Source organism: Pelophylax lessonae (assembly GCF_965119305.1).
Source record: "Pelophylax lessonae genome assembly, chromosome: 4".
Taxonomy (NCBI): domain Eukaryota; kingdom Metazoa; phylum Chordata; class Amphibia; order Anura; family Ranidae; genus Pelophylax; species Pelophylax lessonae.
Genome location: NC_138771.1, coordinates 571,398,776 through 571,415,078, shown reverse-complemented (window position 1 = coordinate 571,415,078; position 16,303 = coordinate 571,398,776). Strand labels below are relative to the sequence as shown.

Genomic DNA, 16,303 nt, shown 5'->3' with positions numbered 1-16,303 from the left:
CCCCAGACCAGGGGTGCACCTCCAAGGCCACCAACAGTCTCCTCAACACTCCATCTTCCACCCTACTGCCTGCTGGCATGACTGATCAATTTTTAAAGACTGGCTCAGCCACCATGCCAGGCCTACTGCCTGGGGATTGCTCAAGTTCCCTTAAGTATGCAGATCAACTCTCTTGGCTTCCACCCACTAACTTCTATAAATTACTCAAAATTTCTAGATACAGGCAGGCACCAGAGGCCTGCCTGCGTGAGTCATCTAGCCTGACCTGCAGTAAACCCATGACCCAAATAAGACTGACAAGTTAACTATGAGCCATAAATTTGCCTACACTCACACTAATAGCACACTAGAGGGCGCTACAAGGGATCATTTTAACACAAAGCACTAGGAGGGCAATATCTTTATTTTGAGCTGAAACACTGGTGGAGACATAAGAAGGTGGTTACTGGAGCCAATGCTGTTTAAAGTGAAAAAGCTGCAGAGTTATCCCATATGGTTTAAAACAGCCCATATGTAAGAAGGAAGCCCTGAGTGTGGAAAGGAGTACACCAATGGTTTTTGTGGTGGAAGTTGATATAGAACATCATTATATTGCGATACAATAGTGAGACACATATTTGGATAATTATTCACATTTAGATTTATTAAGTTTTCTTTCGAACATCACTGTTTTTGTTTGAAAAATAATAGCAATTCACTATATTTGGCACTATATAAATTCTGTATAATACTAATAATAATATTTGAGATACATTATATTATGTTGGTATATCATTTGCAGAGTGAGTGGATATCATGTGTACAGTGGATCGAGAGTTTGTCACTTATTGATATCCATTTCCTTGCAATTATTATTTTATTGCACAACAAATTACCAAAACCTTCTCGGCACGAATGCAGCAGCTGCTTGAAGCATGGCCCCTCCACCAGCAGCTGCCCCTGCTACAAATTCCCACGTTGCTGCAGGTGCTGCAGGCGCAGCTGAAAACCATCCTCCAATTGTCGGAAACCAGCCTCCTGCTACTGCTGCCGGAGCCGCAGCTGGAAGCAGTAATGGTGCCGCAGCCGTCACAGCAGCTACCAGTCCCACATGTATAGCAGTTTTCATTCCGGTACGTATTAGGCCATTTTTGTGAGTTGCACAGAACTTCTCTCCTTGCTCCGTTAGTTGTTTCAGTAATTCTACAAATAAATTTTGATGATGCTCATATCTGATTAGTAGGGGTAGCTCTTGAAATGTTTTTAGAATCTCTGTGGCCTTTTCAGTAACTCGAGTTGACATTTGGTTTGGTAATCTCCACTGTGTCTATGGAAATTGAAGAGAAATAGCCATTAAAAATATTTTAAGACTGCCAAAACCACAATCTGTGATACTTTATTCTTCATGCATTCACATGAGTTTATTTAGCTGTAGGCTGCCACCTCAGTACCGAAGGATCATGGTCTAGCAGTAGTGTTAATAGGGTTAACCATCTAGGTCCACATTAGTGAGTAGATTTGGTTACTGAACTTTACTACCCTGGGGATATTGCCAGTCAGCATGACTATCCTTCAGTGCTGCCATCTCTTTTTGTGCTATTGTCCCCCAATTACATTAACAGCCAGTTAGCTGATCACTGCTGTATGTCAAGTTGCGGGAGTTAAATATTTCCTTTAACCACTATTGTTTTTTACATGCAGCTTATTAGCTTACCAGTCTCAGTGCTAAGGTGGATGGTCATATGCTGGTCTGGTGTCAGTTACCCATTCTCTAAACACAGAAAAGGAGACCTATCATTGGGATGAGGTGTAGGACATGTCATGATGGTGAGAAAGCTTTGCAGAAGAAACACCACTCTGTGACCCAGCTGTGACTCCCAATTTACGCTTAGCACTGCCAGACTCGTAAAGCCTGCCATACATGGATCGAAATGTAGGTGGTTCAGTGGTATTTATTTACATGTATGGGCAGGCTGATTGTACCCAAGTGGATCTATCGACCAACTTGGGTACAACCACCCTGTCAGATTTTTTCAAATGTGAATACTGCCAGCAGCTATGACTGCTTACAGTAATTATTGTCTCATAGTGCCCCTCCTCCGGCATAAAACTATAGTGCTGCGGGAGGCACTGACTGTGTTAATGGGGGAATTGAGCGATTTTTATATCCTACATATCATTCATGGGCTGCTTTTACTAATGGTCTTTGAGGTATGCTTGTATCAGGAACCATAAATCAGATGGAGACAGAAAATGCAGTTAAAATCACACCTTTAATAAAATAGAAAATATAACACAGTTGAGGAAGGTAGACAAAAACAGAAGCCAGGTTTTGGATGCCAGAGCGGGTAATCAGATGAACTGGGATCAGTATTACAACTGTCCTAAATCCCTTGGAGATCAATAAATCTTCAAACTGTAGAATTTTAAGCCCTTTTTTTTTTTTACCAACTGACTGTGTTAGGCAGCAAATTTTGCCTTTGCACTGAATTTGACAGTTTTGGCTAAACCCTTATGTGCTCTCACACACAAGTCAACACAGTAAAGGTAGATGCCAACTTTGCCTTAAGTTGTTGATTAGTTTCCAATTTCCAGACTTTAGTGTAACTGGGGTATTGGTGGTGCCTCTGGCATTCCACCACAGGGCTTCTGCCTTAGTCCACCTACACCCTTCCAAACAACACCCACATTTTGACCTTACCCAGATTTTTTCCGCTTGCACTGCAGTTTACAATCCTGATATTCACTCTCCTATGTAAAATCTAACTGAAATAGAACTATACGCTTCTATTACAAAATGAACTGCCTTGTTACACTGATGTAGATGCTGCCCGCTTGGGATAAAAGACACTACAGGGGACATGCTTTTCGGCCACTGCCCATTCACATGCCTGTAACTTGTTAGTCAGCACCTGGCAACTCCTAGTCCTGCTGCTGAAATCCTCCCAATATGAGCTGCAGTATCTGGTAGGGGGAGTGTGAGGAAAATGGAAGAGGGGCAGAGATCCTCCTTTATTCATAGAGCTCTTTTCATTCATGGAAGCTACATTATAGTATCTAGCAACGGAGGATGGCGGCCAAAGAAGCAGACAAACTCCGCATTTATGATGAGCACTTGTAACATGTCCCTTGGCTCTATTAACCCCTGTAGCACCCTCCGGGCGTGAGGGGGGGGTGGGACCAGAGGGCAGAAGATTCCAACTAAAGCAGCAGCCATCAGCACAAGGGACACTTCACATTAATAGTAAGCACTGTCCCTTGTGCTGATTTGTTTTAATTATTTGACTAAACTTAGGCTTTAGGTTTTTGGTTTAAATTACTTTAAATTTAGGGTTTTTTGGATGTGGTTGCTAGTGAAAAGTAAATGTATATTGTATTCAGAGGGTTGCCATTTGTCTAAAATGTAATATAAAAGATGAATAAACATAGACCACTCTCTGAAAGATTTTTACCTGTTCCCTAAGAAAGTTTTGAAAGTCAGTATTCATTCTTTCCATTTCCTGATGAGCTTTCTTTTCAGCTTTAATCTTGAGTTGGTTGCACAGCTGTGAACACAATGAAGATAATTATATGTTATAAGCAGACAACAATATTCATTAATCTAAAGGCTGTCCATACATGTTCAATTGTCTTGTACAATTTTCCTATAGATTTACCAAAAACCATATAATATGAGGTCAAAACTAAACAAAATGTAACTGCATCCAATTAGGCAGGCCCTTGCACTACATAGTTGAAAGTAAATCTAAAGGAAAATTGTACAAGAGGTTTGAACATGTATGGCAAGCCATGGTGTCCAGATACATGAGATGACATTGTACTAATCTGGCCGGCAAACTCATGTTTTTTGTAGCTGCTGACAGGTCTACGGGTTTATTTTTTTAAAACTGTGTTTTTTTTTAACCACTTGACTTCTGGAAGGTTTTACCCCCTTTATAACCAGGCCATTTTTTGCTATTCAGCAGCACTGTGCTACAATACTTGCACGATCACACACAGCAGGTACACAAATAAAATGTAAATCATTTCTTTCACACACATAGCGCTTTCTTTTGGTGGTATTTTATCACCACTGTTTTTTTTTTTTATCATAAACAAAATAAGACCGACAATTTTGAAAAAATAACACACAGCATTTTCTTGTTTCTGTAAAACATATCCAATGAAATCAAATTTCTTTATAAATTTAGGCCAAAATGTATTCAGCTACATATGTAGTCTTTGAAAAAAAAGTTTATATTAATTTGTTTGTGTGAAAGTTATAGTGTTTACAAACTATGACATATAGTCTTATCTAAAAATTGATCAATCTTGATGTACTGACGGCCTATCTCATTCCTTAAAATTCCAGGTCAGTACAATTACCCCCAAAATGACCCCCTTTGAAATAGACAGTCAAGGGTATTTAGTAAGAGGCATGGCAAGTTTTTTGCAATTTTTTATCACTTTTTTGTAAAATGAAAAACATTTAATAATTTTTTTTCACAATTTTTTTTTTTTTTTTTTTACATACCTTTATCAGAGTAGTAGAGTAATGAATGAAATTCATTCATAACAGCTTCCCCTTGCAAATTAACACCACATGCTAGCACACTATAAAAAAACTTACCTTTAAAATGGATCTTTCCAGATGCGCACTGTCACTGCTGACAGGGATTCTATGTTTACCTGGCCTTCCTCCCGAGTTTGCGCCTTCCCGGCCATGCACAGGAGCCACAATCATGATTGTCCATTGAGAGCCCAGTGCTTATGCGCCAGTGACATCACCGACTGCTACCATAGGCGTGCGCAGGGGGAGTGCCAGGTGTGCCTGGCCACACCCTAATCACTGGCGCTGACTCCACCTATTGCCTGGGCTTCCCCCATGTTGCCCCTTGCAGTGCTGCTGGCTTCCTTCCTCTTCTCTTCTCTCCCCTTGGCTGCTGCGGGGGATGTTTCAGTATGGAGAGCAGGGTAAAAGGCTAGTTATTATATAACATACCAGCCCCTTCCTTTTCTAAATGAACACAATGAAAGCACTCACTCGCTGTGTTCATTCACAAACTGAAGCATAGGAAACACAGTTTATTATGCTTCAGTGTGTTTAAGCTTCGGAGTGCACACCCTAATGCAAAAGGCTGTGCACACCTATGACTGCTACAGATGTAATTATCTCCTAAACGCCGCATGTTTAGGAGATATTCACTATAACTATATAGGTAAGTCTCATTATAGACTTACCTTTAGGTACAAATGGAAAAGTGGAGTTTACTACTACTTTAGGAGAAAAAACTGTTTTGCTGACAGACCTGTTTTAAATTTTTTTGCATGTTTAAGAAATAATTTTAGGCCTATTAGTTAAGATCCCCCCAAAACATATTTTCTCAAAGAAGAAAATTGTAATCCTTCCTCTAATCATTCTTCCTCTGCCGCCTCCTCTCCTGGTCACATCTCTCCTAGCATCCAGCAATCCCAATCTCTGCTCTACCAAGATAACCACCTCCTCCTCTCCTTGGGTTCCCCTCTGTTGCCTCTTTCCCTCACTACCTCCACACTGTACTCCATTCTGACAATTAACGGGGAATTTGGATACTGCACCACTGTTCATAACTAGTTATTAATATCTGACAAATAAAATCCTCACCTCCAAAGGATTTGAGAAATAGCGTTCATTTTGTACATACTCCACGCACACCTGAAAAATGAAAACAAAGAAAACCCATATGAATATGCTTTAAAAAATTACAAAACTGTTAACTTTATTCATTTAATGTGAACCTGACCAATGAGAATGAGCAGTTGCTGGCATGTGACATTCTGCACCAATTCCATCTGTTTGATTTGCTAATGCAGTCAGAGAAGAAGTGATGTTCACACTGACAAGTTGTCGACAGTGACATGATCATTACTGTGATGTGGCCCCTAAGCTGGGTACACACAAATCACATGATTCATCAAGGACTTGTCAAATTCCTATCTGTGTGTAGCCTTTTTTAGATCAGCTTCTGTTGAAAAGGACTGCTGCAAAACCTTCCATCACAGCAGCTTGCAGCCAATTAACTGCAGCGCTGATCAGTGTATTCTGACAGCGGAGAGTCCACACTGTCAGAATACAATGTCCTGGTGAGGGGGATTCCTACATCCATCTTGTTTGTATGGATGGACGAATCTGTAATTTATTTTGTACAGCCAGCAGCCTGTACTAACTAACCATGTATAACCAGCTTTATATTTAGTAAAAACCAAATCGAAAACTGGTGACTAGTCCATTGCCTTCTACCTGCCTCTTCTGGACACAGCTTATACAGGTCAAGTCCTCTTAAAAGCCTAGAGGAGTCTCAGAGGTATTGAAGGGGACTTTATTTCTATTGCAGCACTAACTCCCCCCCCCCCCCCCATAGGAGCATAGGAGCAACTGGTTAAGATGGGTCCTCTGTTCTTTGGCTCAATTTTCATAAGTTCTTCATTCTCTCTGACACACTAGGTTGAGTGTACAAAGCATTCAATATCACAGAAAATCACTGAAAGTAATGCCTGATAACTAATATTCTGTCCAAGAAACCGGCACTAAACCAGTTAGTAAGACAGTAACATAATGTGCTAGTATGCATCGCATATTAGCTCATTACAAAATACTTACCTTAGAACGAAGCCCTTCCAGCGGCACGCTCTCAACCCTGAGAGGGCTGACATCCTTCCCCGGTCTTTCTTCCAGGTTCGCGGGCTCCGGCAATGTGAGTGTCCTGAGCCACGATTACGTCACTCCTTTGCATGCATGCAGGCTTTCCTACCGCTTTAATGACAGTTTTAGTAAACCAGAATGCAGTATAGTTGCGGTAAGGATGATGTAAAAATGCAGTCAAGGTGTGATTCAGGTGCAGGGTAGATGCAGGTCAAATTCACTGGCAATTCGGTATAACTTCAGTATAAGGTTGGTATGGGTGCAGTATAGGTTTGGCAGAAATGGGACATAGAACTGGTATAGATGCAGAATGGGTTGGGTACACTTGGTGTCCTGCTCTCGGTGGCTCAGTCTCTGCTAGTAGTGTCAATAATGGGGGGGTAGCCCTCTCAGTTCCCAGGATGCTGCTGTGAACGCTCGCTGTAGAAGGGGGCCCCCCTCGGACTCTCCTTGAAAACATCTGGTGATCAGTGGGGTGGTGGTGCTGCACTGCCCCTGGTTGTCCTCAGTCTCAGGTTTGCATGCCCTCTGGCAGGTGAATCAAAGGGACAGAGGTGTTCTCCCTCTCTAACTCCTCAGTGCCAAGAGGAAGTACTTTCCCTGGGCAGTTTAGGGAAAATCCCTTCTACACTCCTCCTACTGCACAGTGTCTATGGGATTTGTAGTCTAAAGTATCCATGGGTTCTATTATATGGCTTCCACCCCAAACTACAGCTCCCAGGATTCTTAGCACTCTGCATAAAAGTATACGGCTTGCTTGGCTTCAGATCTCCCCCTGCTGGCCAGAAAAAACAGGCTTCTTTATAAGAATGGAAATCCAGTTAACACCAACCTGCAACTTTGCAGCCATCTTCCTACATGTCATAACAGAAGTGCAGTCTTTGGTTCTCTGTCCCACCTCCAACAGGTACATTTTTAAATGATTTTTGAAATCCTCATCCATATCTGGGAAAATGTCACGTTGGGAAGTATTATTAGAAATATTAGATTACATTACATAAAAAAAAAAACACACAGAATAAACATAGTTACATAGTTACATAGTAGGTGAGGTTGAATAAAGACAATAGTCCATCCAGTTCAACCCGTGTAGGTGTGTATGGCTGTAATCATCTCACATACCCCTGAATGTTCTGATCCTTGAGATGTAAATCTAAGAGTCTTTTGAAAGCCACCATACTACCCGCAGAAACCACTTCTTGTGGTAGAGAATTCCACAATCTTGTAGCCCTATCAGTAAAGAACCCCCCACGTTGCCTGAGGTTAAAACGCTTCTCCTCTAATCGCATTGTGTGCCCCCGAGTCCTCATGCAATCCCTTCGACTGAACAGCTTTTTTTCTAAGCTGAGATCCCCATTGAGATATTTAAAAATTGCTATCATGTCCCCCCTCAGGCGTCTCTTCTCCAAGGAGAATAAATCAAGCGATTGGAGATGCTCTTCATAATCAAGGTCCTCCAATCCCCTAATTAGTTTAGTTGCCCTTCTCTGTACTCTCTCCAGCTCCAACACATCCCTTCTGAGGACTGGCGACCAGAACTGGACAGAAGCGGTCGGACCAGAGTTTTATAAAGTGGAAGGATTATAGTCTTATCTCTGGAAAACATCCCTTTCTTTATGCATGCTAATATTCTACTAGCCTTGGTAGCCGCCGCTTGACATTGCAAGCTGTTGCCTAGTCTATCATCAACCAAGAGTCCCAGATCCTTCTCCAACATGTGAAAGAAAAATACATATAGTGAGGGTAAGTCTACCTACATGCTGACATTGTATGATATAAAATTTAAACTGGCTCTCAGCTTTGGTCAGGGTATAAGACCCTGTATAAGACCTGTATGTGTTTTAACTAATACCTATGACTTTGCTATCAGCCTTCTGCAATCCCATGTACATCAGCACTCAGAGGAGGAATGGCAGGACTAGGAGCCAGTCAGGTGTGCTGCATACAAATGTGCCTACAATGAATATGCTAATAGGAGAAAACATTACAGTGAGCAGGTAGATGACCTACTCAGTCTCCTCCTGCTTTTTCATTGTCCTATGAGCAGGCTGGGAATAAAAAGATACCACTGCATTTATTTTATATTCTTTAACTACAACCGAAAATAAGTGTCATCTGGCTAGCTGTGCTGTCGACAGTGCTGTATGAATGCAATTTTAATAGCAAGTAAAACAACTCTTCTATATGTAATATATCTGTCCATTTAGCTGCTTGCCTGCATTTGATCTATAGGTTAGCTGATGACAAGACTGTGACGGGGGTCACTTTCGTTTGGGGGCCTGTGGAACCCAGCTTATCTTAGAGAGGTTGGGAAATCCCTGTCTCAGCTCCCTAGGCCCCTCTTATGTGTAAGTCACCCTGTGTCTATTAGTGACACAGGGTGACCAAGGAAATGATAGACAGCTACTTGACGGACACTGAGAATATGGTTTGAATATGCTTCAAATGAGACAGTGATGTTTGTCATCCATGTATCTCAAGAAATATGTGAGGACTATTCCTGGCCTGATTGATTCTGAACATGTTGATTGAAAGAGCTGGTCACATTGACCTCTTTTCTATGTTCTTCAATGTCAGATGGACAGTCTGTCACTGGTGGTCTCTTCCTATTGTCTGTATAATAAGGTGTACTGTGTTTATACTTAGGATAATGTGTCATTTTGTATTTTGTTTTAGCATTGTTGCCGGCAGTCTGGTCTTCCAGGCTGGTTTAAGGCCCCTTTCACACATACAGACCATTTGTCCCTTTTTCATCCATCCGTTGTCGGATGAAAAACGGACATCAATGTATTCCTATGGAAAAACGGATGACAACGGATGATCATCCATTTACATCAGTTTTCGTCCGCTTCGGTCAATATCCGTTTTCTGAACGAATGAAAGCCCTATTTTTCTTCCGTTAAAAAACAGATTGGACAAAAAACGGATGTAAATGGACAAACGGATGAAAAACTGATACATTTTGACGTGACTGAACTGATGAACTGAACGGACCGTATGTGTGAAAGGGGCCTAAGTTCACTGAATTAATTAGCATGTTAATGATAACCTTGTCTTGCCACTTAAGGACCGAGCCCATTTCTGACACATCTTGTTTACAAGTTAAAATCAGTATTTTTTGCTAGAAAATTACTTAGAACCCTCAAACATTATATATATATATTTTTTAGCAAAGATTCTGGAGAATTATTTTGAAAAAATAAATTTCACTGCATTTTAAAAAAAACTAAACCGGAAAGTTAGCCCATTTTTGTATATTGTGAAAGATGATGTCACGCTGAGTAAATAGATACCTAACATGTTACGGTTTAAAATTGTGCACACTGCGGAATGGCGACAAACTATGGTCAATAAAAATCTCCATAGGCGAAGTTTTAAAAAATTTTAACGGTTACCGGTTTAGAGTTACAAAGTAGCTCTTTTTTTAAAATTATTGCTCTTGCTCTGGCAATCACAGCGATACCTCACATGTGTGGTTTGAACAGCGATTTAATTTGTGGGCACGACTTTCGTATACGTTTTTTTTTTTTACGTGCGCGAGCTCACGGCGATGGGGGCGCCTAAAAATGTTTTTTCCTATTTGTTTTATTTCTTTTTTTAATTTTAGAACAGATTTTTTTTTTTTTATCTGATCACTTTTATTGCTGTCACAAGCAATGTAAACATCCCTTGTGACAACAATGGGCAGTGACAGGTACTCTTTATGGAGAAATCGGGGGTCTAAAAGACCCTAGACCCCTCCACTGCACTTGAATGTATTCAAAATGCCGAAAACTGCATTTTTGAATACTGTCACTTCAAATTCGATGCCTTTAACCGCTTCCGGGTTACATCATCGGAGACCCGATCGAAGCCGAATCCGGCTTTGATTGGGACTCCAACCAGCCAGCGGTGGGACGGGAGACCCAGGCAGAGCCGCGGAAGGCAGCGGGAGGAGTGGTGTCCCCTCCCGCTCTCTGGGGTAATGATCGCCATTACCGCCTGAAAGCTGACTGCCGACTCTAAAAAATGGTACCAGGATGAAGCCTCTAGCTGCAGGCATCATCCCGGTACAACCACTTCTTGCAGCCGACGTAGAGCTACGTCGGTTTGTGGCAAGTAGATAGAGGGGATTAGACATGAGTCAGCTGTACCTCGTTATCTAACCATTGTGTGATGTTTTGGGTAAATATTCGGGTCATTGTTCATGTAGTGAGTGACATACTTCTCAAGTGTATAAAAAGTCTGTTTCTTGTTCAATAAAGGAGTTGATGTTTGCAGATACATACAAGCTAAGTTGTCAGGCTAGTTTTGTATGTACGGCAGCTGGAATATCTATCTACGTTCAAGACTGTAGGAAGCCATATACTGACGGAAGCCCACAAACACTGCGTGGGTTGCAGTTCCGTTACAAAGGCACAACTACATTAGGTATCCAGAAAAACAGAAGACCAAATGGACAAGCGTCCAGCTTACCTCTCAGCCTTGTTTTTTCACCTTCAACTATGGCATTGCCAGGAAATGGCATTAGGAAGCATCGGATTGTTCTTTCTTTCACCATGTTTAAAACACCTCTCATGTCCCTTTTTCCAAGTTTCTGTAATGTATTACATAAACATAGACATAACTAATAATATAGATGCTGCTGCAAAAAAAATAAAAAATAAAAACCCAACTGTTTGGGAATGAAAAAAAAAAATATGGAACGTCTTACAGTTTGATTTTGTAGGAAAGTAGCCATAGCCAGTGTACGGCCCCATGCACACAGGGTGTTTTTGCAGCTGCTGTTAGGAGCGTCAGACGTTTTTTTTTTGCAGCCTAAAAACGCCCCTTCATGTTATTCTATGGCCTCATGCACACACAGGCTGTTAGGAGCTCCAAGTGGCATAGGCGTTTTTAAGCTGCAAAAAAAAACCCAGGGCCTGTGCGTTCTGGAGCAACAGGTTTAGGCTGTAAAAACATCTGACGCTGCTAAAGGCTGATTAACGTTGCTTGTACAGCGTTAAGCCACGTTATACTTTTTTTTTTTTTTTAAAATGGAAGTCGCATCGCATTTGAATGGAAGTCGCATCACAAGTCGGATCCGGATGATCCGACTTGTGGTGGGACTTGCGCTTTAGGGATCTTGAGAGGGAACTCTACGCCAAAATGGCAAAAAAACGGTGTGGGGGTCCCCCCCAGGTTCCAAATCAGGCCCTTCGGGTCTAGTATGGATTTTAAAGGGGAGCCCCACGCTGAAAAAATGGCATGGGGTCCCCCCAAAAATCCATACCATACCCTTATCAGAGCATGCAGCCCGGCAGGCCAGGAAAGGGAAGGGGGCGAGCAAGTGGCCCCACTCCCCCTGGACCATACCAGGCCACACGCCCTCAACATGGGGGGGATGCTTTGGGGCAGGGGGAGCTCTGCACTCCCCACCCCAAAGCACCTTGCTCCCATGTTGATGAGGACAAGGGCCTCTTCCCGACAAACCTGGCCGGTGGTTATGGGGGTCTGCGGGCAGGAGGCTTATCGGAAATTAACAAGGGGGCCCCCCAAGATCCTGGACCCCCTCCCTATGTGAATGGGTATGGGGTACATTGTACCCCTACCTATTCACCCCATAAAAGGCAGTGTATGTAAGTAATGACAGGAGATGTTTTGAGAAGTTTATTAAAAATCTTCATCTGGTCTTCTCCCCTCTGGTCTTCTCCGCTCTGGTCTTCTCCCCTCTGGTCTTCTTCTTCATGGGGGACAAGGGCCTCTTCCCGACAACCCTGGGCTGTGGGGGTCTTTAACAAGGAGACCCACAGATTCCAGCCCCCCCCTATGTGAATGGGTATTGGGTACATCGTACCCCTACCCAATCACCAAAGAAGTGTACAAAAAAAATAAACACAAAAGACAGTTTTTGACAAGTCCTTTAGTCAAAAATAAAAATAAAAAAAATAGTGTCCCTCGATGTAAATCCATTGTCAATCATGTCGCTCGCCGCACCCGAAAAATAGAAAAAAATTCAAAGACGCTTCTGTCTCTTCAGAGGCTACCTGCCGAATGACGCTCTTGAGCTCTGACAGCTGTTTTATAGACAAGGGGCACGGTCACCCGATTACATCTCCCGGTTGCACTGAATCTTCCCTATAAAAGAGCTGTCAAAACTCAACAGTGTCATTCGGCGGGTAGCCTCTGAAGAGACGTAAGCGTCTTTGAATTTTTTTCTATTTTTCGGGTGCAGCGAGCGTCGTGATTGATGATAGATTTACATAGAGGGACACTATTTTTTTATTTTTGAATAAAGAACTTGTCAAAAACTGTCTTTTGTGTTTATTTTTTTTGTACACTTTTTTGGTGAATCGGTAGGGGTACCCAATACCCATTCACATAGGGGGGGGGCTGGGATCTGGGGGCCCCCTTGGTAAAGGGGGCTTCCAGATTCAAATAAGCTCCCACCTGCTGACCCCCACAACAACAGCCCAGGGATGTCGGGATGAGGCCCTTGTCCCCTGGCCTGCCAGGCTGCATGCTCGGGTGTCTGGTATGGATTTTGGGGGGGGACCCCCACGCCATTTTTTTTTCTTTTGGCGTGGGATTCCCCTTAAAATCTTTTCCAGACCCGAACGACCTGGTATGGACTGGGGGGGGAACGTACGCCGTTTTTTTTTTTCTTCATTTTTTTAATCTGTATTGCCAGGAGCCGACAACGCATTACAGCCGCAAGCAAGTTTGAATTAAATTTTTTCCTTTAGAAATGTCAGTATTGCTGCAACAGGCTACATACATCGTACAGATGCGCCACTTTACAGGCACATTAAGGGACCCCCCTAAGGGACCCCCCCCCCCCCCCAGACACTATATTTAAAGGAATTTTTCATTTTTATTCTTTCACTTTAAGCATTATTAAAATCATTGCTCCTGTAAAAATGATTGTTTTAGAAAGATTTTTTTTGCATTGATACATGTCTCCCAGTGCAGTACCCAGGTCCCCATACACTTTTTATTGCAATAACTTGCATATAAGCCTTTTGATTTTTCATGTTTGTGTCCCATAGACTTTAATAGAGTTCGCATGTTCACTAGAACTTTTTCCCTGTTAGAGATGTTCTGGTGCGAACCGAATAGGGGGGTGTTCGCCCATCACTAGTCAGCTCTATGGTAAACTTCCGGTGCTGGTGGATTCATTCTCAGGTTCCCCAAATGCATGGGAGAAACGCTGGAGGGCTGAGGGGGGGGGGGGTGGTTCCTTTCCGCCGCTTGTAAAAGCAACCAAGCAGCTAAACAGCCGCTATGATGGCTTTTACTTTACAGGGAATCGCCTGCTCAAAAAAAAAGATATCTGGATGATGCCCGGAGCTGCACCACTTCAAGTCCCCGATGTCATATACCGTCAACCGGGGGAAGTGGTTATAAATGTGTGAAAAAAACCCTGCAAAAACGGCTCTGGCAACAAAAGGGTTAAAGCTAAACCCCAGCTTTACCTTTAATCTTGTACAGTTGTTCAAGTTCCTATCCTGTACTGAATTTTGCTGTATACTGTGAGCTTTTAATAGTGTGCATTTTTAAGCTGCTGATAGACAGAACCTTCTTCATTTCTTGGCTACAAGATATCCATTATTATCTAGCTCAGGGGTCTCCAAACATTTTAAACAAAGGGCCAGTTTACCGTTCTTCAGGCTTAAGGGGGGCCAGACTGTGGCCAGTGGGAGTAAACAATGCCCCATCATTGGTATGTGGGAGGAATAATGTCCCATTGATGGTGTCAGTAAAGGTAAGCAAAAGGCCGCATCTGGCCCCCAGTTTGGAGACTACTGATCTAGCACTATCCTTCTCAGACTTTTTGTCCATGGATTTCAATCATGGAGGCTCAGCATCATATATGGGGGTTACCTAGAGCAGTCTGTGTGCAAGTACAGCCTGCCTAGGAAAGCCCACTTCTCCAGACTGGCATCCACCCATCAATGCAGTTTCAAGTTTGCATAACTCCAAGAAATAGCTCACTGCTTCCATCAGTGTTGAGGGCTCTTAGAAAGGGAGCTAAAGCAGGGTGTTGTGATGTTTTCAGGAATCCATGTATAGCACCCTTCCACCCCTCTCACCAGCCATGATCTGTCTGCATTGTATAGAGAAACACAGAACCAATGATAACATCACTGGGTCCAATTAAGGTATGTAATGAAAATGGACATTTTTTGTAAAAAAAAAAAAGAATAGCATTTTGATTGGGGGAAAGGGGGGGGGGGTAAAAACTAGGGAAGTCAAAATATGAGTAGATTTAAGAAGGAGAAACAAGGGCTGAGATCTTACATATAATCCATACCAGGAGCTATAATGCTCTTATTGTTTCATTTCATACTTCAACCAGTTCCCGCCCAGTGTATGGCAGAAAGATCATATGACGTCCAGCCATATCGAGCGCTGCGCACGGTGCGATCTGTCATCGGCTGCTTCCATGGAATACAGCCGATGACCGATCACTGTACAGCCCACTGCTGGTCCCATGTAACCAATCACAGCAGGTCACATGACAGTTGTATACAATAGATGTATATACAGTATCTCACAAAAGTGATACACCCCTCAAATTTTTGTAAATATTTTGTTATATCTTTTCATGTGACAACACTGAAGAAATTACACTTTGCTACAATGTAAAGTAGTGAGTGTACAGCTTGTATAACAGTGCAAATTTGCTGTCCCCTCAAAATAACTCAACACACAGCCATTAATGTAAAAATAAGTCGCGCTATAATATGATCAATGGAGATATAAAGTCCATACAGTCCAAACATAAAGTGAAGATGTAATCCAGGACCAGGAACCCCAAAGGGTATATGCTTACCAGATTGAGGTAAGGTAAAGGCAGATTCTTTGGATAGAACTTGTCACCTTGATAGTAGATCCAGGTCCACGTTTGCTATAATCCTTATTTCATATGGTAAGAGGCGAATCTAGCTACAAAAGGTGGTGGTTCAACACGCAAATTTCACACTTTTGCCTTCCCTTTATTGGCTATTTAATTAACGTTGTCCGGTAAGAGGCGATTTCAGCTACAACACGTCATATTATTGATTTTGATGTTTACCCTTATCACCTTTTGGTAAGGGGTACCCATCACATTTATATTTATTTTTATATTTTTATTTTTGCATGTTTTTTATTCACTGTTATCAGTGATCAATTTATTGGTGGAGGTTCATTCATTCATTCACACAATTGAACTTAATTTTCAAGAACACTGTGGTGTCCAATTAATATAGTTTGTAAGGTTTTACGCTATTGCGCTTTTACCTTTACTTCCATGATCCAATGACCATTGAGCTAACCGTTTACGTGGACCTGGATCTACTATCAAGGTGACAAGTTCTATCCAAAGAATCTGCCTTTACCTTACCTCAATCTGGTAAGCATATACCCTTTGGGGTTCCTGGTCCTGGATTACATCTTCACTTTATGTTTGGACTGTATGGACTTTATATCTCCATTGATCATATTATAGCGCGACTTATTTTTACAATATTCTACAGGGTGTGGTCACACTAGAAGTTGCTGCTGTTCACTGTATTTTTCCTTTAGCGTGGTTAATATTTTTACATTACACAGCCATTAATGTCTAAACCGCTGGCAACAAAAGTGATTACACCCCTAAGTGACAATGTTCAAATTGGGCCCAATTAGCCATTTTCCCTCCTCAGTGTCATGTGACTCGTT

The 16,303-nt window shown here is 42.2% G+C and overlaps 1 protein-coding gene across 1 annotated transcript in view; it reads right to left on the bottom strand.

Annotated features, from left to right (window-relative positions):
* Positions 1-817: 817 nt before the first annotated feature.
* The window catches only part of LOC309552782 (uncharacterized protein), a gene marked incomplete at its 5' end in the record, with an annotated part of 120,690 nt that continues 105,204 nt past the window's right edge, over positions 818-16,303 (bottom strand). Inside the window, 5 exons of the mRNA XM_082253696.1 lie at positions 818-1,306; positions 3,432-3,524; positions 5,603-5,653; positions 7,473-7,585; positions 11,096-11,216. Of these exons, the coding sequence (XP_082109822.1) occupies positions 872-1,306; positions 3,432-3,524; positions 5,603-5,653; positions 7,473-7,585; positions 11,096-11,216 (813 nt within the window). The 3' untranslated portion in view covers positions 818-871. The remainder of the gene's footprint in view (positions 1,307-3,431; positions 3,525-5,602; positions 5,654-7,472; positions 7,586-11,095; positions 11,217-16,303) is intronic.